Source organism: Schistosoma haematobium, chromosome 3, assembly GCF_000699445.3.
Source record: "Schistosoma haematobium chromosome 3, whole genome shotgun sequence".
NCBI classification, from domain to species: Eukaryota; Metazoa; Platyhelminthes; class Trematoda; order Strigeidida; family Schistosomatidae; genus Schistosoma; species Schistosoma haematobium.
Window position 1 is genome coordinate 27,292,404 of NC_067198.1, and position 26,535 is coordinate 27,318,938.

Here is a 26,535-nt window from a genome sequence, read left to right on the forward strand (position 1 = left end):
CCTTTTTCAATTTTCAGATACCGTTTAGAGATGGAGTCAAAAAACAAATGGACTTGATTAATTGCCGTGATTAATTCACAGTTTTCATCTATATACTTAATCTATTTGCATATATACCCAGGAATTTCTTGTTCATATGATAGTAAAAAGGACAATTTTGGAAAACGCAACTTCAGTAATCAGTTTATTTAGAATTTTAAAAAACAAATAGAATATCTGTAAATTATAAACAAGAGAACAATGCATAGTGTAATAATTAAAGTGTCAGTACTTGGAACATAATTGAAAGAATTCACATTCAAAAAATTCACCTCAAAATCTCTTTATTTTATTTTATTCGCCTGTGTCATTATAATCCAAGGATATTTGATTAGCATGATCGAAATTATTTGGAGTTATTTTCTGGAGTTCATTATTATTGAATTCCTCCTTCAAATATTGAACATTACTTTTGTATTCATCAAGATTGTTTAAACTTTCTAATTTTATCATGCTATGTCTATCATTGGAACTAATGATGTTTTTCATAAATATTTGATTTTTGTTTTTATACCATGGTTTTACAATTGATTTGTTTGATAGATTTTGCTTATTTGTTCTTTTGTAATACATTTTATTCACCATAAAATTCACATTATCGTCTCTTATATGATTAACATCAGATTTTTTGCCTGTTCTTGAATTATTAATATTTTGATTATGATCAACCACATCATTTAGATTGTCTATTACATTTTCTGAATCATCTACTAGTCCTTCAATTGATTCATCTTCAGTTGATCTATTCAATTCTATATTGTATAGCTGTCTACAACTTATAGTATTCTTCCATGCAGCCTCTAATACAAAACGTATTATTTCATATTCAACCAAATCTTCAGGTATAATTCTTTTCTTACTTCCTTTGAACAGCTGATAATAACTTATTAATACAGTAAATACTGCTTTTGCATAGATGTCATAATTCATTGGCAAATTTTCTTTCTTAATCTCTTTTAGTTGTAATCTTACACTATTGAATTCCTTCACAAGTAACTTGATCAATTTCACATAACGAATAAACCTTTTTAGTACAAATAATAAAACAACCACACCAAGAAATATACTGAAACAGATTAGACTTGTAAATAATAACTCTATCATATGTTGTTCAATAATGTTGTGTAAATAACCAGCTGGATTCCGAAGAAATGATGCACGTAAGCTAATAGCATTACCAATTAGATCATAATCGTAATCTTTGCGAAAATCTGTTAAATTTTCATAACTAGGATCAATAATAATTAAATCTTCATCATTGTAAAATGGCATTTCTAACTTGATAATAAGATCACTATATAATATAGAAATATTTTATTCTAATGGTAATACAAGTTAGGTATATAGATTAACATTTCCTATTGTTCAAATAAATGTGATTGTCTCCAGATATATGAAATCAATATATCGATCTTTGATAACAAATTTAATTCAGTTAAATAGTATCATCTATAAGTTAACCTACATAATGTAGTATCTTCATAATACCCACTGAAATAGATGCAACTTGTTAGTACTTTCGGTTATTGATGTTGTAATTCGGAAGTTGAAATCACAGATTATATAACCAAAAATAAGAGGCAGGTACTTTCATTAGATGAATTCAAATTATAATCACCTATATGCACTTGAAATGTAAATAATGAATGGTAACGTGATTTAAGATTTTTTTTCTCCCGTATTAAATATACTTGAGCTATTTACAGATACTATGGTTACGATCATTTGGTTGATAGGTTTAAATAATTATCCCGTGTCTTTATCGACTGTAAGGCAAAAACGAAAACCAATTTTCCATGATACAGTTTACTAAATATGAAATGAAGGAAAACTACAGCTAAATAAATCGACTCACTTTATCCTTATTGAATAGAATCATGTTGATCTTATGTGTATGATATGAGAAATTTCAAATTGATTGCTTTTTCATTTTGAAGTATTTGGAGTAAAGAAAAAAACGATTTTCATTGTTGTTCAAGTATCTGATTGGAATCTTTAAACAATTCAGTCATCTTTATATGGAGATCAATAAAATATTTGTATCAATATTTAACCTATATGAACTGCAATCGAATAAAAAGGTGACGAAACGACTCACCATATTACTTTGTGAAGCTCACTGAGCTTATTTAAGATCAATCCTAAATTATTACATACACTGAACGTTACATGGAACACTTATGAGTGTGTTCATAGGGTACCTATTCTAAATCTTTGGAATCCTACCCACATTACAGCTGTTAGATGATCAGTATAATCCTTAGATCTAGAGCAATAATATAGCAAGTGGACTTTTCATGGGCCATTAATCTCATCAGTTTTCTTTTATAGATATCCTTTTTTAGGGAACAGTTCGTCTGACTTTCCAGGAATTGATATTCTACCTGAAAGCTATCTTGACTTGGAGTATCTGACTGACATCGTATTGTATGATGAACTAGTAGTAGGGGTCTCGTAACTTATTTAGTGTGCTAGTTTCTTTAGTATAGTGCATCATTTATATAAATTTTCAGTTTGTATCATATGTAACATAATTTAAATAAATTCAGCTTAACATTTTGATTGCATCAATTTAGTTTGATGTCATTTTGTATTAATTTAGAGTAATCCTTCATAAGTATCAATTTCGTTAACCCATAACAATACATATGAATCTGCAAATATACGGGTATCTTTGTTAGAGAAGTTTTTTGTTTTGAATGAACGAGTTAATTTGCACTTGCTTAGTGTGCTTGTTTTTTCACTGTGTTGATTCGTATTCATTTTCAGCTCAAACTATATCACAGTTTCTGTTTCTTAAATTATAAAAAGTTTTAAGTTCAATACATAGTCATAGTCTCATGAACACTTTGAGTGTTACTGCAATACTGTAATATGCATATACAGCCATCACATGCTCTAAAGTGAAATTGTCGATAACTTCTGAATGGGTGTAGTGATTCTGCTATATAAATTACTGAAAATGTCTATAATTGTTGACAATTGTACATTTTCAGTTTGTTTGTGTGTACGAGGAATGATTGATAATATACTATGTATTCCGTTGGTTGTTGAACTTTCTTCACACCTACATTTCAGAAATAATGGTTAAAAGTTATGTTTTGTAAATCTTAAAATTTTAAGTATTTCAATATCAACCCTGCTTTCAGGAAGATCGGCAGTTTTAACAGATAGAATTGATTTGCATATTAATTCATTATTGTATTGGTTGTTTGAATCTTCCCATTGATGTTTAGGACTGAAAGTGATCAGTCTCTTATCAGCATACGTGCGGATTACCTTAAGTCACAAGCATTATAGGTGGAGGTGGATGGTAGCTAGCAGTGGAATCCATGACGCGCGTTTCATCCTATTCGGGACATCCAGATAACGAGTCCTAAATAGAACGAAACGCGCGCCCTGGATTCCATTGCTGACCACTACCATCTCCGCTTATGATATGCATATTGTGCTACTTCTTACTACAAAAGCATTTACAATCGGGACTGTGTATCTTTAGTACGGCGAAATGTTAAAATATCAAAACATTTTGAATTTACGTAAACAGCATAAAGAGACAATACCTACGGACACATGGAGTTTATGTCACTGAAGTAATACGGTAAACGAAAACCTAAACAATATAAAAAATGTCGGGTATGGATTGTTTTTCTTCAGAACTCAAAAAATAAATCAATTGAGGTTTTAATAAATTTTCTTTAGTTATTCATTGATGCATGTTAAAACAAACGAAACCTACAATAAAAAACAAATGCATGTGCAGAAAAACGAAACATAAAGACAATTTATTATACGGAATGACTGTAACTCAGAAGTCATTAAAACAAGAGAATTAGAAAGCTGTTTTGTTCTAGCATGGGACTTCTCAATAGTGTGTACCTCTAACACCACTAGAGATCAGACTCAAGTATTTCAAGCTTTAGGTAGTTGTTACATAATTTCCGGAACAGAACAAAGTACCAAACTGAAGAAATCACTCGTTAATACAATATTGTGTTATAAAAAAACAACAAATATGTGACAAGAAAAAAAGTTTAGAGACGGGAGGATTAAAGCAAACATGAGAAACGATCGGGTAGCTGGAAATGAAGTTTTACATTGATAATGTGAAATTTTAAAGATATTAAACCTAAATATATGAGTCGTCGAAGAATTACATTAAAAGCAATTCAAATGTTATGTGTACAAAACAGTTCACAACCAAGAAATCGAGCAGCCATTTAAGCAATAGAACAACAGAGACAAGAAATAATTGACGGAAAAAAAGTATTCACTTCAATTGTACTATCGTAGGCATCCTTGTATTGTGGCCACTACTTGACGCGAAGCTACGATAAAAATGGATGAAAGTTAGAAGTTTATAAGGGTACTAATTCTATGTCATAGTAAAAAATAACATTAGTTATTAAAAGAAAATCGAATCGAGATAATTAGAACATACAGGATGTGATTGTATTTGATGAATTACAGCAGCAGTACAATAGCTCAGCAATCAAATATTAGACCACCAATTCAAACTTAATGATTATTACAACACCATAATTGGTTGTTAGAATTCAGAGATAATGAGTTAACATGACTGGTCAACAATACGCTTTTTATGGTCACGCTTAGAATAGCTTAAAATTATACAGACAGTAAGGTTGATGACTAATTACTCTTATAAGAAAACTGTTACCAAATTATATTAGTATACTTTAATAAGTATTCTACCAATTATCTAGCTAGTCAATCTACAGAGAATAAGTTCGGGTCTTTGATAGCACCTTTTTGATAAGATGCTTCAGCGAATGGGTTCGCGTATGAAAACAAAAATTACCGTCTTTTTCAGAGAAATACAGATAATGGACAAATAGTGAGTTAAAGATACAGAAATTAAACATAGATACGAGATTACAAAGTTGAATAAGAACTTACAACCAGAGTTCCGATGTTCACAAAGCCATATTCCTTGCCAAGTACCCAAGGCTAACTGACCATTTGTAATAGGTACGGTAATACTGGGTCCACCAAGTAATGCTTGTTTTGCATGTGCAGGCTTAAACAGAATTTGAAATTTGAAAACATACATACATATTGTTAAGCTAAAAGTTACATGTAGTAAGTGAATATTAATAATTATAATGAAAATATGTTGAAAAAATATATTTGACATGGTGCAAGTAGGTAATACGTATACAAGGATCGTAAGAAAAGCCAATATGTGAATTTTATCCAAGAAAACTAATTAGTAACAATGGGTTATGACGGTACAGTCGATTGACCAAACAATAAAGCAATTGAAGTGGTTCTACAGACAATTTATTCGTTGAGTCGGTACCCAAATTTCAGATCACAAAGAACAGAATCAGTGGTTGCCCGACTGAATGAATAAGATAATGTAATTACAACTGATATAAATTCACCCAAGACAGTATAACCATTTAGATACTTACTCATTAAGTAGCTAATGATTAATCAAGTTGATACAGTGGGCCAGTTGGACATTAGTCACATACTGAGCTCACACTATATGGAGTATTTTTCTAAGAAACGGGAATTTCCATTGATATGGCTTCAATTTCTATGGAATATATATATATATATATGAATGCAGTTATTAAGAGACGTTCTTTTCACTTTCAGTCTTCTCATTCAATTAGCCGATTAGGGTCGCAAATAGGAAGCATGTTATTCAACGTCAGAGCTAAACACTGTACAACACAACAGAGAGTTACATAAGAATCAGTAGCTTATCCTTTCTCTATATCTCCCACCAACAACGGAAACTAACCTACAATATGGTAATGATACAAAAGTAGGTCAGTCGTACATTATAGTAACATGACTGACTCGTGGAAGGTGATTTACGAAAATCACGCCGATGAAATTAATTATTCAAATGAACTTTTCATCAACATTTTAAGCTGCAATCGATAAACATAATTCAACCATCTATTTAAGTTATGCAATTTTCAGCACATCAATGTACTAATAGAATTAAATTGAGGTATTAAGAACAATCATAAATGTTGTACATTATTGGAGTGAATATGAACTTACCATGTCATCAGCACCTTCACAATTATGTTTGTATTTAAGTGACTACGATAAATATAAAAAAATTATGATTTAATAACAACACATAGATATGTTAACATGAATAAATTTAATGCACAATTGTTCACTGAGGAAGAGGTTTTTGCAAATATTTTCTTTGGATTATATATGATTAATCTCCGTTGGAATCTGTACACCCTGGGTGGACCCCTAAATATCGCTTTGAGTTAAAGAGTTTACTATATTTTAAGATTGTGGCTATCAGCAGAATTTAGAAAACCCGTTTTGTTCTACTTGAGAATAGTCATACTGGGACAACACGTGCATCCCGGAATTCTACCGTTAACCACGACTTAAAAGTCTAATTTGCAATACGTTACATTAAATATAACACAGTTGGCCAGTGCTCTCTGAATTTTAAGTAATTTTCTAGTTGGAGTCAGTTCATGGTGGGAACTATCCCAAAAAGATTACACCACCTTATCTGAATATTCGAAAATTTAAGTAACCGATTACTCTGCCTTTGTAAAGCGCTTAATTCTATTACTCATCAAAATGCCACATACATTAGTGGAATTATTGACTGAAATTTCAAGTTTTTAATGAACTTATTTGTTTATAGCTTCATGAACTCTAGGAATCTGGATCCTCCTGCCGTGAAATAAATATTTATATGGAGACAAAGTGTAATTTATTCGATGTCAAGACCAAGTTGAAGGCTAACAAGCTAAATATGATATATTTATATAGATCCTAGTTGCAGTAGATTCATTGCATACACCACCAAAAGTCCAGAGCTGTATATATTTAACTAAATAGGTCGTTTGCAACGCATTGGAAACAATAATAAGACATTTACTATATGAAATGCCGGTGGTCCGTAAAGAAAATGGAACAAATATTTCTAAACGCAAGTTGAAAGGGAAAACAATATTTCCAAGCAAAATGGACTTTTAAGCAGTAATGTTCCCACACGATAGGTGAGATGAGCACATGATAATCAACAATGAGAATGAAACATACCTCAGGTACAAGATGATTTAGAACCATTTCCATATCTGTTCTGAAAAATCAATAGCGAAATAAAGTGAATTTATATAATCCCTTATCCCAAATTCATAGAAATGAGGATTAGAGTTTTTAAGCAAAAAAACTATTAATATTAAAATGTGAACAAGATGTTTTCAACACGGTGGTTGATTCGTTTAAATGTCAAACAACTAAATCAAGGATGAGAATTCCACAATATCTACAACAGTTTGGGAGTCCTGATAGCAGTACTAATAGTAATATTAATGACTTTATATGACTGTTATAAATGCTCAAGTGCTCGAACACATGCAAGACTAACAGAATGGATGACTGACATTTTTTTATTAAGTCAATAAAGAAATCGACACATTCGTTTATCAATGTATCAGACAGAAAAACCAGCCACTAGCATTTTTTTTTACAGAAAAAAGCCACGTTTCTTAGGTTTCATCTTTAAAATAAACATTTAAGTCTGAATATAATGCCAACAGAAATTGTCTAGTATAATCCAGCTTTTTATATTCTACGCAATTAAAGACATCAAGAACCTTAGTTGAAACAAAGAATTCACTACACCTAACAAAGTACCTAACCTACACAAAATATACTTTATCGTAAACTTCCATTCATCCATTTATCTTAGTTCTGTTAATTATCCGTTTTCGAGAGATGAACCATTTATCCCCATATCTTGGAGAAAAATTCCAAAATGCTGATTTAAGAGAAATTTCTTAGATCCCTGTTTATTACAGTTAGTCCCATTTTTGATTTGTTAATATTCAGAAATCAAAGTTTGAGAATGCCCCCAAATGTCCTGGTATGGCCGAGAGTGGGGTGGGCCTACCCTCCCTCTCGAAATGCTCTCACACGGCCACGCGTATACAGCCTCTGCCTTCAACGTCCGCACACTTATGCAGGTCGGACAACAGATAGGACTGGCTATGTCTTTGGATAGTCTTAATATCGATGTTTGTTGCCTATCCTAGACCCGTATTCATGACTCTGGCGAAGTACTACAAATTCGATCTCCATCTGTCGCTTCAAAAGCTTGTTTGACGTGCGTTTATCCGGGGACCCTGTGGCAGCTTCATCTCGTCTTGCTGGTGTTGGTGTCGCACTAAGCGCTAGAGCTGAGGCAGCACCAATCCATTGGATCCCCATAAACAGTCGGTTATGTGCTGTTAGAATAGAAAGTTCCATCAAAGTGAGAAGAAATTGGCGTAAGAAACTATGTCTTTTCGTCATCTCCGTCTATGCTCCGACAGATTGCAGCCCGGATGAAATCAAGGATGAGTTTTACCACCAGTTATCTGTTCTTCTCCAGAAAGTGCATTCGACAGATATTGTAGTACTAGCCGGAGACTTGAATGCTCAGGTCGGGCGTCTAGGCACAGAAGAGAATTGTTTAGGTGGCCGATGGGGACTTGTTGGTCGCAGGACAGATAACGGGGACCGTTTACTGCAACCGTGGACAGACCACAACCTGTTTCTGGCTAGCACTAACTTTCGGCACATTCATCGCCGATGTGCCACATTGTACCAATATTTATGTGTTCAAATAAAAGAATAATAAAGTTTGAGAATACGCAATAGAAGTAAAACCTTTGGTGTCCATTATCAACGTCATGAATGAAGACGATAATGAAACATAAATCTCTTATCAATTTCGTATATTACACTTAATCTAACCACATTGTGCAATGGTGGTAATACAAGCCGAATTCGAAATGTGCTAGAAAAATTTGAGGCACTCGAATGCAAACGGACAGATGGTAAGAATGAATAGATGAAGCTTGAAAATAGGCTTTACGCCAACTTTATTAAATAAATTTATATCTAAGCTTATTTATGAAAACAGACAAAGAATAATCTTGGTGAATAGAGATAAACAAGAATTCACATATAAAAATGCACATAAGTGAAAGGTTGGGATTATTAGTAAATGAATGAATACAATATAACCAATAATCTCATAATTAATTATGTGAATATCAGATAAGGTCAAGCAATGATTTGTATAATTCTGCCATATTAATTCCCGCTACAATCCAATTGTAAATGAGTTACTACAACCCTCATTATGAATACCTGAAAAAAGGTCGAGTGAAACTTACGTAACAGATGGATCCCAACTCTGTTAGTTAAAGAAAAAGATAATAAAAAATGTTAGGGGTAATATAAATATGATAATATCATAAACACCCCTAATCTTGTTCGCAACTTTTGTAAACTTCAAAATATTCAGGAATAACTGGATACATTTAAACACTGGTTTATCAAGAAGGCTGAGTGAACAGAGCGAGACCCTATGTTTCATGACCGGTTTTCCCAAAAAAACTATTCTGCAGTACAGAAAATAAGAGTGACAAATAAACTATGGTTAACTAATCTTCGAAACGTCTACATGCATCTTGACAGGACTCATCGCCTATCGGTATTGAACTGACTATGTATTTTCAACTCTGAGGTAAGTGGTATCGTAAATAAGACAGTAATCAACATAGTATAATGCTTCTGTTTTCCGATTTCGAAATTATATGAGACTGACAAAATCCAAGCACGGGTACAAAAGGTTCTCTTGGTTTTTGCCAAATTACGCCAGATATTCATGTTAGAAAAGATTTATTGAACAGCAGTTTTTTCCTTATTACTCTCACTATAGAGTATTGAATAGAGGGAAAGTTGGTAGTTGAGGTCATATATCTCCATATAGTGAGATGCTTAGTACATGATGTAGTCAGTCAGCTACAACGTAGGACCAGGCACATATGTGTATCGATCCAAGTTGCCATACTTCATTAGCACAACAAGATGAACACCGGATTCATAGAAGTAGTTAATTAAGTGGTGATAATATATAAAAGAAAGATTGCATATAAGAACAAGTACATGATGCGTTGCACATGCAACAACCATTTACGCTGACATGTAGTGGAAAAGTTGTAAAAAAAGCTAGAGATGGGAAGATCACTGCATATAATCATTCCATGAATTTACTGACTGATGATATGAGACATGTTGACAAGTGAAGGCTTGCCAACTGGAGGTCGCAAAAGACTCATAATCAACTGTTGTAGACATTCAGTGATAGGGTGAAAAACTGGTTGCACTTGTGTTCATTCTCCATTTTCCTCTAAAAATTGTGGGTTAAGCATCATTCTCAACTCTCCATTCTTCAGTCTCGTTTGTTCATTTGAGATTATATTTCTGGTATCTAGTTACTTTATACAGTTGAGTGTGAGATGAACAAATGGAGGACTTCTTCCATTATTGAGTGAAGAATTATGTCAATGAGATGAAGGGGGAATATTTGCAGTTTAGGAAGAGGATTTATGAGATGTTTTGTTTCTGAGCTAGATAACTTAATCGTGAAGATTCATTGTCTTCATAAACATCATCCGTAAGTGATAAAATCTAATTTCAGATCAAATAACAATATAACGGTAGTAGATAATATCTTTGAATACTTAACTATACCCTATAATATCACATGAACGTACTTCATTAATTGTTAGAGTAGCTGATGTATGCTGAACTGTCAGAAATAAGAAAAAAAAAGATAAAACAGTGAAAGCCGAAAATTAGAACGATAATAAAGAGAATTTATAGAGGACGTACAGACTGAATTTTTTAAATCTCAAAAGTGGTGGCTTAAAGATTTAATGAAGTAATTTCTCATTCAAGATTGACAAGTTTTAAAATACATTATCTGTCCAATAAATACGCGAACAGAGATCCTAAAGACATTTTTATAAACATGTGGGAATATTGATCTTATCTCGTTCAAAATACTCATTATATGGTTCCCGCTTCCATTACAATTGTTCAAAACATGCGTGGAAGTTCTCGCTAATGGGAAGGAATTGCCAGGGATTAAACTTAATGCAAAGGGAAGTTGATTTAGTGTGTTAACTAAATCGCCCTAAATTGTATAAATTAAAGTTTCCATTTTTTTGTAAAGACTATGTATATCTGTCTAAAAATATCTCCATTAAAACACCAAAATAGTAGATAAAGGAGAATAATATTAACAAATCAACAAGTGAATTATTTGACAGTACAACGAAAAACCACATATCCAGCTTTCTAGCAAGTTCACACATTTTGATCAACTGAATAATATAGCTATGCACAAACTTCAGTATTCAGAAGGTTTGATATTAGCCAGATAGTCATAAGTAAACGTAAGAACATGACACTTGTGTATAAATATGAGTCGCTACACAACAGTGAGATGACAGTGCGAAAATAAATATCGGAGTTGAAGCACCAGTTATGATAAACAAGATTTAAAACAGAGAATATGATTCAGTAAGAAAGAATTTGCTGAGCAAAAAGTGTAGAATAATTTAGAAACTCGTGATCTAGAGTTAGATTAGTAGCGAACGAATACATGTCACTGTAACCGATTCATCAACATGTCACCCACCTCGAGCCACCGATTATGATTATTCGTAGTTTGAATAAACGAACAGTCAAATAACATTGCGGATCGATTTCACATCTTAGTTTAGACGCCTCTAGCTTCCGGCTAACCCACTCCTTTTCAGATCAGCGTTGTGCATCGTGGTATTTAGTGTTAAGTATTTATCGTGTGTAACACATTTCCCAATCATATCAGTCATGAAGTAATCACAGCCTCATAAACTAATTTGCCACATTTGTCTAGTATTATACATTAAACTTCAAAGTACCGATTATCAAATATCAGTAACTTCTGAATGTCCTATACTTTTACTGACTACACTTCAAAGCTGTAAAGGAAAATTGAGCAGACTGCTGCGCAGCATACTCTTCCTTTGATTAGAGGACGATTTTCTGGCTCACCACAAAGGTGATGCGAGTTGACAAACCCAAGATAGACTTCTAGATCCGTGCAGAGATCTTATCAATCACCAACACGCCAGGGCTGAGGAGGATTCCAAGATGAGTAGTCGACACGCTTAACCACTACATTCCCTATCACACTCTAGAATATAATGTAAGGCGGTTTTGAAACAATTTGCATTTAGAGGGTGAGAAACGTAATCCAGACATGCACAAGACTAGAAGACTACATCCTATCAGAGTTTTCGACAAACAGGATGATATTATATGGGTGTTCTAAGTCAACAGGTGAATTTCATGGTCAGTAATCTACAACGTAGGATCAGGCACACATATGCATCGGTCCACGTTGCCATACCTCATTAGCACAATAAGATGAACACTAAATTCATAAAAGTAGCTACCTCAATGGCAGTAATATATAAAAGAAGGATTGCATATAAGGATATAATACGGGGAGAAAGAAATATATAAAGTAATTTCAATCTCAGTTTATGGGAAGACAAAGAGTGTGTACACGTAGACCATTGTGATCGATTCTGAGCCATGTCACCTAGAGTCTCCAAACATTGGTTACGATAGTCACGTGAACCCCAACCAGGTAGTGTTATCTACAGCCAGTATCTTAACCATTTTCCTATTAATAAACTTTCGCATCCTCAGCTTACACTCTTACGAAAAAGTGAGTGTTTGGAGTCGTCAAGACACTTGAGAACTAGAACCTAACGACCTACAAATGTATAGTGACAAGTATTTAGGGATTCCGTACAAATGGTCGGCGAAAATATCAAAAAAGGGATGAAGCGCTTCCGTTTAGTATACAATTTTATAAGCTATGTTAACGTGTACTTACTAAAAAGATGTAAAATACCCATTTGTATTTGTCCAATTTCTGGCAAAGCTTTTCGAATCTCATCCGTAACATAATGACATCCACGTGACTTCTTTTTCAAAGTGATAATTCGCTGAAACCAATAACTGCCAGTTGCAGAAGTCATTATCTATGTGTAGAATATAAACGGACATGAAACCATTGTTGAAGAATAGTTATATATCTATAACGTTTATAGTCAAGGCAAAATAGTAACCTATAGTGAGTACTATGGGATCTTTGTTAAAATAAAATAGTGGTATTGTGTTTTATTGATTTGAGTTTATCGTCGATATGTCTAAACGATCTAAAGACGCTAGGTCCTCGTACATGAACTATCTGGTGCGATGGTAAATCGTTTTGTCGTCAATCAAAGGAAATAAGACGAATTCAGTCAGGTTTTAATACCACTGAGTTGGTATTTAGCGTAATGTTCATTGATGAAAAGAAACGAAATCCACAACCCACACGTTTTCTCACACTAAACAAGTAAAAACAAAGGAAAGTGGTCCAAAAAAACAGTTTATTAATGACATTTCTCTTGTCCGGAAAGACATTACTCCAGCTCAAAACAATTTTAAGTAACCAGAGGATTCTAAAACAAGTTTGGTTATGCAGTTGAGAAACTAATACCGGAAAATATGGATACTCTCGAACCATACAAACTTTAAAATTTTACCGTTTAATTTGTCAAAGCTCTGATGAGTAAGTGAATACCTTTTCCTGATAAGCAAAGAAAGGTGTCATTTATGTGTTATGGTAATTAACTAGTAGCTTTATTCCTTAAAATACACCGAAGTTAAAATAATACGAATAACTAGGAACACAGACGCATTCTTTCATCAACATTCATGACAGCATATTTCTACAGAAAATAAAATCTGTTTCATTTAAATAAATTTTGAAAACATCTCATAGAAACAGGTTTTAAAAAACAATAAATTGTATTTACAACAGGGTAAAAAAAATAAAGACGACAATACAAGAAAGGCTATTTAGAGAGAAGAAAAAATCATAAGCATTTAAAAAGTTAAAAAAATTTCCTGGTTGTATAGTAATTCATATAAAGACAAGCATGGAATAAGGCAAAAAGGTGGATAAAAAAAGTAATACTATTTCAATAAAATAGTTTAGTGAGAGCGATTCATTCATTAAAAATAATTTACAACACCTAACCGATCTTTTAATGTTTTAGGTGTACGGAATTTTTCAATTATTCGTGAAACACTATGACCAGTAATTATATCATCTTCTTTGTCAGTTGAACAAGAAGAAGAACAACTAGAGAAGATTGATGGTGACAAAAGATTGGAATGTGAGATTTTCCTTTCAGATACAAAAGAATTGGATAGAAGAGAAGTTTGCAATTGTAAACGTGGGTTATTAAATAAATTAGACAATGAAGATGAGCGTTTGGTCAAGTTAGAAAATGTAGATTTCAATTCACTACTCAATGGAGATGAAAATGTGCATACAGCGGAGAGAGACGGTGATGGCGATTCGCGACCAGTGTGATTGTACGCTTCAATATCACTACTATAACCAATATTCATTTCGGAAATGATGGATTCAGGCAACATATGCTTGTGATTTCTGTTTACATCATTATTGTAATCACTAGTAGCAGCAAATATACAGAATATTTGGGAGAAAAAATATATAAAGTAATTAATACAACTGAAAGGAATGAATTAAAAACAGCAAAGGCTGACTCGCACGTGGCCCATAAAAATTGATGCTAGTAGGTTACTAGTATTCGATCATAGATGTCTATGGAGTATTGTTCGTGTATTTTGGGACCATTGCGTTAGCAAATCTGAGGTAAGATGCAGAGTACTAAATAAGGATGGAAATTGAATAACGAGATATTAAATCGTTATCGAGTGAGATGGTTCGGACATGTATTACGTATGCCTATCTACCGATTACCTTGACGAGCAATGACAACTGGTAAAGGAGCAAGTTGAAAGAAAGGTAGGATCAACCAAGCCAAGATGTAGTATTGGTCCATGTAGACACCGAATAATCGGCTGTCACGTATGTAGGTGTACACTACCTGGTTGAGGTCCACTGATCATTATAACTGCTAGTTAGAGACTTTATAGGAAATGGCTCAAAATCGTTACAAACGGTGAAGGTGTATACACTTTTCGTCACTCCTTAGATTCTACGTTTCTAAATTCTTTACGAAAACCCTTTTATTTCACTAATTCATATTTTCTTCAATAGTAACTTCTATTCCTGGTCGCTTCTACTACCACTAATACTGTTACTACCTCTGTGATTCTGTGATTCGCCCTAACAATTTCATCTCGATATACTAATGGGGTACGGGAACTTGAACGGATATGTCGGGTTCTACGTTGCGTTTGACTGACCGACTGGTTAAATCATCAACTAGGTACAGATCCGTATACTTGGGCTTTGAGCTACACTTTACGTTTCAAGCTAAAGTAGATGGAATATGGGTTCGAATATGTAACATAGTAGTTAAAAGTCTAATATCTTAGTCACTAAGCCATGACTTTACAATTCATACATTCATTTGAGGCTATACTACAACAAGTAGTTCCGAATTTTCACGCCAGATGACTAAGTTAAAAGGTAGAGGGTTCAAAGTGGTACTGGAACTAACTTACAGGTTATGGATAATTAGGCTAATAGTCAGTGGTGTTTTAAGAGATAATTTAACATTCCGAATATAAACACGTTTACAAGACTAGCTGAACATAACAGGAACATGAGTAATAGTAGAAAAGCAATACATTAGACGAAATCAAGTTATTTTCTACCAGTTTTAACAAAATGAGGAGATAGTGAAAGACGAGTGATATGATATCATTCAGTCACAGTGATATAAATGTTATTCTACGAATCCTGATCATAGTGTTATTTCGTGATGTTTTACTTTCCACTGACATGGATAGCACTGTTCCTCTTTCCCTACTTTTCATCTTTACTTCTTCGATCGCCGTGGTGATATGAAGTGTGGCATCTCGTATTGATAACACATTCATGTTAAGTCATATTTCTTCTATGTGTGACTTGTGAAACATTTGAAATAGTGTCGCTCAAAGTGTGGTTCACGGTATTTATTCTTTGATAAGTAATTCCCAATATTGCACAAATACTAGCTGAGAAGTCTATCTCTCGTTATTGAGTTTTATGTGCCAGTCTCACAATCAGTATCAATCCCAGTCAGGGTTCAGCACTTCAAACGTCATTCATTGTCATTTTATGAGATACATATCAATAACTTTGTCGGTTGATTTGTCATCTCTCATCAAAAATTTGCACTGATTAATCTAATCACACAACACAAAGGAGGAATCGATAACCAAACTGAAGAAACCTCTTATTATCTGTGATTAACACTTTACCTTGATAGCTGTTAAGTAGAACGGATTATAGCTCAACAATACGGTGGATACATAACACATATTTTCAATAAATATACATGTATGCTAATACATATGTTTTTCTAATGTGAAAAAATGAATTTATTCCTAAATAACATATAGAAAACCCTCTGAACTTACACATATTCATTTTCATCAATGCTTGAATTGTCTGACTCCCACACTGGATGCTTAATGAGATTAGTAAGCGAAGTCAAAATATTAGGACTTTTGTCTTTTTCTGACTCACTCTTATTTCCTTTTTTAGTTGATATACTTAAACCCTTGAATGCTTCATCTAACATAAGTTGATTTTTGTCAATTTTAGACAACTTCGACTTTGTTTTTTTCTTCCCAATTAGAATTTGACGCGTGGAATTTTCGAACACAGAACAAATTTCACTATGAGCTCTACGAAATTCTACTTGTGGTACAGAAAAATAATAATTGCAATTATCAGAAGTATTCATATTCTGAACATTTTCATCATTGGGATGCAGAATATTTTTTTGTCCGGACCATTTGTCGAATCCTAGATATAAATAAAAATGCGAAAAAAGTAGGTATAAACAAAACAAACTAGGAATACCATAAAATCATTGTTATATCTAGAGCTTAGATTCTTCATACACCGCGTACAACTTCAGCACTCGAACGCTAGAACCCTGCGAGTGGCAAAATGAGAAGACATAAGAAGAGTGAGAAGGAATGTTATTACAACAGTGTCGAATATGGTACAAAACTCTCAGGTATTTATAGTTTTTAGTAAAAGCGAAATCATCATTATAGTCATCCAATTCGCACACAGTGGTTTCTAACTTTCGTCCAACAGGGAAGCTACACGTCGAGATTCTGGAATGTTCTTCCAAGAGATAAATGGATGGAATGTCTTCGGCTCTTTCTGAGCTTCTTAGAACTTCTTTGAGTTCACCAGTGTGCCGTCCTCATAACCATGAACTAATTAATCACTGAATATTGAATAGTGTTATATTATCTATTCTTTATAGCGATGATGATGGTTTATCGGCGTAATGTGACCAAAGAACACATTACGTCAAGAAATGGAGACAGACATGAGAAAAATGAACAAAAATTGGATAGAACTAGAAAGGAATGTCCAGGAAAGAGTGGGTTGGAGAATGCTAGCCGGCGGCCTATGTTCCATTGGGAGTAACAGGCGTAAGTAATAGCGATGATGTATTTATACTAATTGAGCTGTAATGTGACTACTAGTTTAGGTTACATGATATTCGAGGGAACTTTCTTTTGATATTTGATGGTTAAAATAATTCAGTAAAAACCTATAAAACCAGGAATTGTGCTGGATGGCACTTCTCACCAAAGTGTATGTGTAATTTTGAAAACAATGATGTTACAGGTGTCATATTCAGATAGTCAGGAATATTATAGCAAGATGAGTAAGATTTACTACAGAAGAGAATCAAGTTAATTGAGTATTTTGGGTAATTTCCGGTAACTCGTTTATATTCTATTTACTTATCATGTTCAGGTATCTTTTAAAATGAAAAACAAAGCACCTATTTTGTATTGGTTATTTCTGATTAAAAGTCATTGGAATTATTTCACTAGTATGTGAAATCTCAACATTCGTTTAGTCAGTCAGTAAGCTCTTTGTACTGAAGACGATTACATGTGGAGTGTTTGAGTACTAGGGAGTAAAATGAAATGAGTGTCAAACTTTTACCTTTGTGACTATTAGAAAAAAAACCAAACAATGGAACAGAATTTTTATTGTTTTAGGTAGACTGGTCAACAACAAACTAACCTCAAACATTCAGTAAGGAAATGATTCAATCAAGCTGATTTTCAACTAGTCATTGTTTGCAGGTGTTTTAGATGATTTGTTTTTCTATTTATTTATTTGTAATCTTAGAATTTCTATTTTATCCAGATTACTTGTACATTATTCAGTACAACTAAGTTAAACTTTTATTTATTTATTTATTTGAACACATGAATATTGGTACAAGAGAGCGCCAATATATATGCGCCACACAAAACAATGAGAATTCGAAGAGAAATAGAAAAAAAAGCTAAGGAGCGCAAAAAAAAGAGAACAATAACGAGGAGATTGGTGTAAGGTAGTATGGTAGAAATAAGGGAACGGAAAGGTACAATCAGAAGAAATCTTTCAGGTAAGGGAGACACAACCACTTTTTATGAAGAAAGTAAAAGAAGGTTACAGCAGGATCGCCACTGGCTTCTATTCTGAGCCATATCTGATAACGTCTCTAGCCACTGTGTAGCACCACCTCTCGGACCCCAACCAGGGAGTCGTGAAGGACCAACAGAAGCCAGCCCTTTGCAGCTTTCTTTCATGCCACGACACTAGTCATACACTGACCACCTCTCCGCTTCTTCCAACCAGTCCCAGAGTCGGCAAATAATGCACGACGTGGAATTCTCTGGGACGACATTCGGAGAACATGTCCAAGCCACCGAAGTCGGTGTTTCAAGATGGTGACACCAATTGAATTATCATCTCTGTGCCCGAACACACGATGCCGAACCTCTGCATTACTGACATGGTGTTGCCACTAGATGTCAGCAATACTTCGGAGGCAACGATGATCGAACACAGAGAGTCGTCTAACGTCCTCAACTCGGAGAGGCCAGGTTTCACAAGCATAGAGCAAAACTGCTCTCATCGACGCGTTGTAGATCCGACCTTTTACAGCCAGACTAACATCACGAAGGCGCCAAAGATGTCCCAGATTGGCATAAGCCGCTCTGGCTTTCACTATACGTGCATTGATCTCATCACTCACACCCCCACCAGTACTTATGCAGCTACCCAGATACACGAACTTCTCGACTACGTCTATCTGCTCACCATCCAGGGTGAGTACAGGATTGGAATCCTGCCAGTCTTGTAGAAGTACTTTGCACTTCGAAGGTGCAAAGCACATACCATACCTACGGACACTGATTGTCAACTGATTAAGTGCGGATTGCATGCCTTGGGCATTGTCGCACAGTAAGACAATATCGTCCGCATACTCAAGGTCGAGAAGTCTTTCTTCAGGCAACAGATCCACACCACCATTACTTACATTCATCAGAGCTGTTTCCAGAGTGTCATCGATGGCAAAGTTGAAGAGGAATGGTGAGATTGGGCAACCCTGCCTAACCCCACTGCTCGAATGGAACAATGGAGAGAGGTGGTTGTATGCCCTCATTCTGCCTGAGGTGTTTTTATATAGGGCTTTTAGGATGTTAATAAACTTCTCAGGCACACCCTTCTTCAATAAACAATCCCAGAGAACAGTCCTATCCAACGAATCGAAGGCAGCCCTGATGTCAAGAAACACTACGATTGTTGGCCTTTGAAAAGTATGGCGGTGTTCTAACATTTGGAGGACGGTGAAGATATGATCAATACATCCTCGACCAGAACGAAACCTAGCCTGCTCCTCGCGAGTCAATCTTTCTCGAGTTTTGAGCAACCTACGAAGTATGACGGAAGCCAATAGCTTGGACGCAATCGGAAGTAGACTTATCCCCCGATAGTTGTTACAGGAACGACGTGAACCCTTTTTAAAGATAAGGACAACTATCGACTCATTCCATGACGTTGATACACTCTCTAGCTCCCACACCTTTGTAGACAACGTCGTCAATTCCTTAGTCAGAAAGTCACCACCATCTTTAAAAAAAGCCGGAGGTAAGTCATCTGGGCCAGGTGATTTGTAACGCCTCAAGAGTTGGAGTTCCTTGTGGACTTCCTCCTCGTTTGGTGGATCAGTCGTCACAAGCCATGGAGGGCAGGACAGTCTGACCGATGTTGCCGGAGCAGCAGGCCAGTTGAACTGCCCTTCGAAAAATTCTGCCCATCGTCCAAGACGTCGATGGATGTTAGTGATTGACATCCCATCATCCTCGCAGATTGTTTCACTCACACCAGACTTCTTGCTGCCAGTGGCTCGGATGAGTTGGAAGAGCTTCCGGTAGTTACCAGTTGCAGCTGCTGCTTCCAGCTCATTAGCACGCTTCGACCACCAGGCTTCTCGGTCCTTACGCAAGCTTTGCCCAATTCCCTTACGTAACATCCTTCGTTTATGGTCAAACTCACGGTCACCCGGAGTAGACCGACGGGCTTCAGTGAGTTGTAAGGAGCCTGAAGAAACCCAGTGCTTATAAGCGGAACGTTTCGCGAATCCACAACTGACTGTACCCGTCATTTTCATGGCGTCATGCAATTGCAACCAATGCTCATCTATACTTTTCGGTGGAGTGGTAGCTAGCCTAGAGGCTAGCTCGGTTCGATACTTACTTGCAACAGAAGTTGCAACCAACTTGCTAACATCAATCCGTTGGTGGCGGTCACTTCGTTGTCCACTGAAAAGTAAGGCAAGATTGGCGCAGACCAAGGCATGGTCAGAGTCCAGATAGGTACTCCAAAAGGAGCGCCAGTCTTGTACACAACCACGCCAGCGGTAGCTGATCGCGATGTGACCAATCTGAGTCCAGGCTTGAGATGCAGAGGGAGGACGCCAGGTGGCACATCGGCGATGACTGTGCCGAAAGTTAGTGCTAGCCAGAAACAGGTTGTGGTCTGTGCATAGTTGCAGTAGACGGTCCCCGTTATCTGTCCTGCGACCAACAAGTCCCCATCGGCCACCTAAACAATTCTCTTCTGTGCCTAGACGCCCGACCTGAGCATTCAAGTCTCCGGCTAGTACTACAATATCTGTCGAACGCACTTTCTGGAGAAGAACAGATAACTGGTGGTAAAACTCATCCTTGATTGCATCCGGGCTGCAACTAAGTTAAACTAAGTTAGTTTGAAAATTATACGCAGATAACAAAGTAATATGTCACTGACATCCGTCTATAGATAAAAGTACACTGAACATCCACTAAAATAAGTTCACAAATTGCAACTTACCCAATCTTTCCCACTCGACTTCGTAAGAGTCTACATAATTAACTATGCGTTTCTTTACTATCCTATAAGGAAAAAAATATACTTAGATTAAAATACCAGAGAAATAATGTACAAGCCTAATTAAATTAAGAAATAAGTACAGGTGGTTAGTGAGATAAATTATTAGAGATTCAAGTCAATCAATTAGTAAAACTTATCAACGGTCTCTTATTTAAAATGTGACCAGATTTGTTAAGAAAGTGAACAATATTTGAGTTGCTAACTTGCAGCTTAAATATATTTTAAAATATTTCTCGGGAAGTAAAGCTTTTATGTAGTCAACCAGGTCCCTACGATGAACGTTTATTGATTCAGGTTAACGCATCTGACATCACAACAAAATAGGAAAATAACAAGATAAACACCAATGGAGTCAATATAATCTTAGTAGCAATGATGGTAAACAACGTTAAATATTGAATATGGTTACAAAAGTAGTTAAAATGTATGTATGAAGGAATTCTGAAACTTACGATCTAGAAGATAAGTGGATCTAAATGTCCGATTTGGAGATATTTTACTCAACATCTCCAACCACTGATCTCAATTATCCCACAGATTACAAACAGTTTGGATCTACCGATATGTCTCAGTCCAATAGTCAGTGATCTTTATAGACTGATGACAAGACTTAGTTTGGGTATCTTTATTTTTGTCTAATTTATTATTATACCAACCAACATTATTCGTCGAGGGAGTTGGTGGTTGGATACAGACAACGAATCTCCTCGTTACTTCAGCTGACGAATACCCACAACCTCGTCAACCGATTTGCCAGAAACCTACCTGTAACCTAACCCTTGCTAACTCGGTGGTCCCGAAACACATGACCAATGTTTCGAATAAACCTATTATCGAATACTGGTAACTTATGAATGCCTTCTACATTTAAGTGACACGTTTCGTAGTCAAAAAATGAAACACAGCGAAATGATATCTACCGTACTTCCTGCTTTATTGTCAGACGTCGCAACGGCAAACACGTTAGTAAATCTCAGGAGATTTCTGAAATCATACTGAAGTACTGGGGAAACATACAAGATAAGTGATCGAAATCTCCCCAGTGATTCCAAATTATAAGGCGCTTGAAGATCGAAGAGCAGGTAAAATTAATCAGCTTCACTCAGTAGTATTTCACGAGGTTAATATTTTAAATAACATGGTTAAAATACTTTCGAACACGAAACAATAATGCGATCTTATGATCTGGAGATCCAATCACCATTTTAATGGTGCATCAATCTAATGAAATTAGTCAAGAGTAAAACGGAATATTGACTAGATATATTGCCCATAAGTAACGCTAATTTTATTGCAAATGTTTTCTTAGTCAAGATTTATTGTTTAGCTAGAGGCTAGTTCCTTGTTAAAGATTCATGTATTTAATGTTTATCCCAGAGGGCAATCTTGATAATTTTGTCTCTTGTTTGTGTTTAACGTTTACTATATGTTCCTGGTTTACTCACCTTGGATTTCAATTAGTAATTTAAACAAATTTTATCCAAGTAAATATCGGCATATGGTAACAGACAACTGAATATTACAAGAAGCTACGAAAATCTTATGACTTTATTCAACCATGGTGCGAGTATATATTTAACTGATAGGTACTCTTTATTCTATTTAAGAGCTGTGGTGTTGATTCGCAGTTAATCAGTTGTTGGTCAATAAAGGCAATTAATCCCAAACTATCTATTTCCCAACGATAACTAGATTGAAGTTTGAGTGTGACTAATGAGTTGAAAAATCGAACACTGTAGTTCTATGAAGATTAACGTTCAAGAGCTTCAGTATCATATATCCAAACTCTACACGTAACCGAAAACCAACAATAAATTAAGCATAAATGAATAACTGATTAAACCAAAGATGAATAGTGGCTAACAGTGGAATCCAGGACGCGCGTTTCGTCCTGTTCGGGACTCGTCAGCTGGATGTACTTGCATCTCAGGGCTGATGTTTGCCCTGGGACTCGAACTCAGTACCATTCGCCTCAAACGCCATTGCGTTATCCACTTAGCTACTGAGTCCTGATAGCCACTTGCTTGTGCAATGGGGTGAAGTTTAATTCACTTGGTATTGTTTTACTTGAATCTTCCCATTGATGTTTTAGGACTGAAATTGATCAGTCTCTTATTGGCATATGTGCATACTATGCGTATAATGCCTGCAAATTAAGGCAATATCGAGGCATACGCACAGTATGCACATATGCCAATAAGAGACTGATCAATTTCAGTCCTAAAACATCAATGGGAAGATTCAAGTAAAACAATACCAAGTGAACTGATTAAACCGTTTAAATATACCTTAAAGGTTTCAAAATAACAGAATCATCAATTTGATAATCAATTAACGACTTGATATATGAAGGTGAATTATAAATTTGAGGATGTCTTAAATCCCATAATGCCATAACTGGTAAAAAATGTTGAAGAGTATAGGCTGGATCCCAATTTAAATGAATTTGACAAAAAGATACAGCTTTTCTTGGATCTGGTCGTTTCCACTGACAAACAGATTCCTGTTTGGGTAAGATCCAATTACGATTTTCAAAACTAGTTAAGAATTCTGCAAATATCTAGAACAAAAATAAATAAATAAAACTGGGTATTCAATAAAATATTTGGTTAACATTATAGGATTTTCGAGGATCACGTATTACATACGTTCATGTATTAAATTTGAATTGTTTCAATTAGTGGATGTATTCTTGGAATTCACTGATGGATAAAACAAAGACACTAAGAGTAAACGTATCAACGTACATCGTTCAGACAGTAAATGAATCATAACTAGACATGAATTTAAACATTTCCAAAAAAATACATGCGTGGATGAAATGTCATCCTGTTAGTTAGAAAAAATTATATATTGGGTTTTCATTCATCGCGATTTGAATATCTGGTATCTAACAATAGGTATCAAACAGCCAAATGGATTTCTGTAGTCAGTGTGTCCACATTTGTTGACTCGGTGATTGGATAAAACAAAGAACGCATAAAAATAGTGGTAAAGACTGTCATCGTCGTCTTTCTAAGACGACATTCCACTCCCATCAATTCGCCATTTCATACTTCAAATTACTCTATGATAAGTGAGCCGTTATATTTAGCTTTATAGTTTTTAACGACGCTCATTAATTTCAATATCCATACTTTAACAAATGATTAGACAGATGGATGTAATATATATTTCAAATAGTTAAACATGGATCGGCTTTATTCTATATTGCCTGGTCTAATCATAAATAAAACAAGATACACGAGTGTATATTGGAAGCTGAAATTTAGTTTTAAGAATTTAATGTTGACGGAATGAAGAGAGAAAAAAGAGGATTACGTACAGGCATATTTTGAGTTAGTTCATCCAGTGAATCGGTAGTTCAAGTGGTCAACTGTCAGGAATAAATAACTCTCATTGACAGACTTGGTGTTTACGGGATTGGTTGTGTTTGAACTTTGAACACAAATAATGATAAGAACTTAGTTTCTGAAAGACACAAACGAAAAACATCCACAACTATTTAGCGTTCTGGGCAGAAATAGACTACCTGGTCAGAGTCCGCACGATTATTAAAACTTCTAGTTAGAAACTTTATAGGAAATGGCTCAAAATCGTTACAAACGGTGAAGGTGTATACACTTTTCGTCACTCCTTAGATTCTACGTTTCTAAATTCTTTACGAAAACCCTTTTATTTCACTAATTCATATTTTCTTCAATAGTAACTTCTATTCCTGGTCGCTTCTACTACCACTAATACTGTTACTACCTCTGTGATTCTGTGATTCGCCCTAACAATTTCATCTCGATATACTAATGGGGTACGGGAACTTGAACGGATATGTCGGGTTCTACATTAAGTTTAACTGGCTTAGTTATTTAGTACAGTTCACCTTGGGAACATGAATCTTTTAGTCTGTTATAACTTGTTGCCTGTGCCCTGTTAATGTATAACTTAATGAGACCTCCAATTAGAGAACAGTGAATTATCGACCGGACTAATGACTCAAAAGAGTCTTTATCGGTCCCGCTTCCCGCCTAGCCCTGCCAGTTAAGTCCAGAACATCAATCTCAGCCTCTGCAATATGAATCATTTATTTCAAACATACTAGTGTTATATACCAACCAGATAGACCACATCATACCATAAAATAGGAAACAACATTTGTACAAGATTTAGCCAAATGTGGCTGCGAGTGTGGGAGGTAGTAATTAGTAGACAGGGCATAATTCAAGAATTGTAAATCATAGAATAATAGTTCATAGGTCAAAATAGAGCTCATAATAAGAGGGACATGAAAATGAATAGTTTAGTTATTTAACAATTATACAATGAAAATATACGCATAGTATCGGTCCATAAATGGATCCCAAAAGTTACCATTCATTATTCTTATCGGTATATAACATAGTCAGAAACAGTAAATACAAACATAATGGAAACCTAATTTCCCAGAACCCATTTGAAACTTTCATTATTTATTTGTTGTTGTGACGGACTGCATTTATCAGGTTGTGAATCCTTATCGAATGAACTGTTGAAGACCTGTTCGACGTATGACAAGTCACTGACTACCCCGAGAGTAAGAACTAGAGGTTTTCTACCATAGATTAAGATTATTTTAACAACTTTAACCAAGAAGTCTGTGCATTTTAATATGACTCAGACTAATGCCATCACGGCCTAATAAACAATGACATAATTAGTCAGATTCCTTATTTTTGGTGACTTACTTCTTCGTACGGACAATTCTTTAATTCTACGCCAACACGCAGCCACATTTTTATAACACTTGGACATACACGAAGATCAAATGGATTGAGATTGAAATCTTCGCAATTTTGTGGACAAGTACTTGTTAACCAAGTCAAAAATTTAATGAGGAAATGCTCATCTACATGCAGATTTGGAGATTTCAAGGATGCAATCAAACGTAAAGCTCCAACTGGACCTAAACGAGAGACACCACTTGCCCAATAATCACAACCCAACAAAATGCCAAGTAGAACTAAATCACATTTCGTCAAATTCAGTACGTTGCGTATACGATGCATGTGAAAAACACAAACACTGGAGTCCTGAAAAAGAGAAATGAATGCGTGATAACATCTAGAATAATATTCATAAAATAAAACTGACCGTTCTAATTTCAGTATACAAAGCATGGTCGAACTTTTGTTAAAAACGAATTTATAGCTCATCGCATCAAAGTCACTCATTTTTAAGAAATGTCAATTTAAACTGGAGAATTCAAAAATAATTAGTAGACTCAATAGTTCTAGAACCAAAATGAAACAGAAAAACAGGAGGAAGAAAGTACTTTAACTTTCTGAACAGACTAATAAGTATGGTGAAAAATCATTATCGTCGAGAGT

At 35.0% G+C, this 26,535-nt stretch overlaps 1 protein-coding gene across 2 annotated transcripts in view; it reads right to left on the reverse strand.

Moving 5' to 3' along the window:
• Positions 1-1,424: 1,424 nt before the first annotated feature.
• The window catches only part of GEN1_1 (Flap endonuclease GEN 1), a 37,273-nt gene continuing 12,162 nt past the window's right edge, over positions 1,425-26,535 (reverse strand). Inside the window, exons 6-17 of one of the 2 annotated variants that reach the window (XM_051213477.1) lie at positions 25,894-26,238; positions 23,464-23,735; positions 21,116-21,177; positions 16,348-16,738; positions 12,791-14,425; positions 10,611-10,645; positions 9,225-9,244; positions 7,102-7,141; positions 6,082-6,123; positions 4,957-5,077; positions 1,895-4,367; positions 1,425-1,805 (exon numbers count right to left, since the gene is read on the reverse strand). In XM_051213477.1, coding sequence (XP_051069462.1) covers positions 13,960-14,425; positions 16,348-16,738; positions 21,116-21,177; positions 23,464-23,735; positions 25,894-26,238 — 1,536 coding nt within the window. In that variant the 3' untranslated portion in view covers positions 1,425-1,805; positions 1,895-4,367; positions 4,957-5,077; ... (3 more) ...; positions 10,611-10,645; positions 12,791-13,959. Of the gene's footprint in view, positions 1,806-1,894; positions 4,368-4,956; positions 5,078-6,081; positions 6,124-7,101; positions 7,142-9,224; positions 9,245-10,610; positions 10,646-12,790; positions 14,426-16,347; positions 16,739-21,115; positions 21,178-23,463; positions 26,239-26,535 lie in introns of both variants that reach the window. The other variant, XM_051213478.1, reaches the window with a different exon arrangement.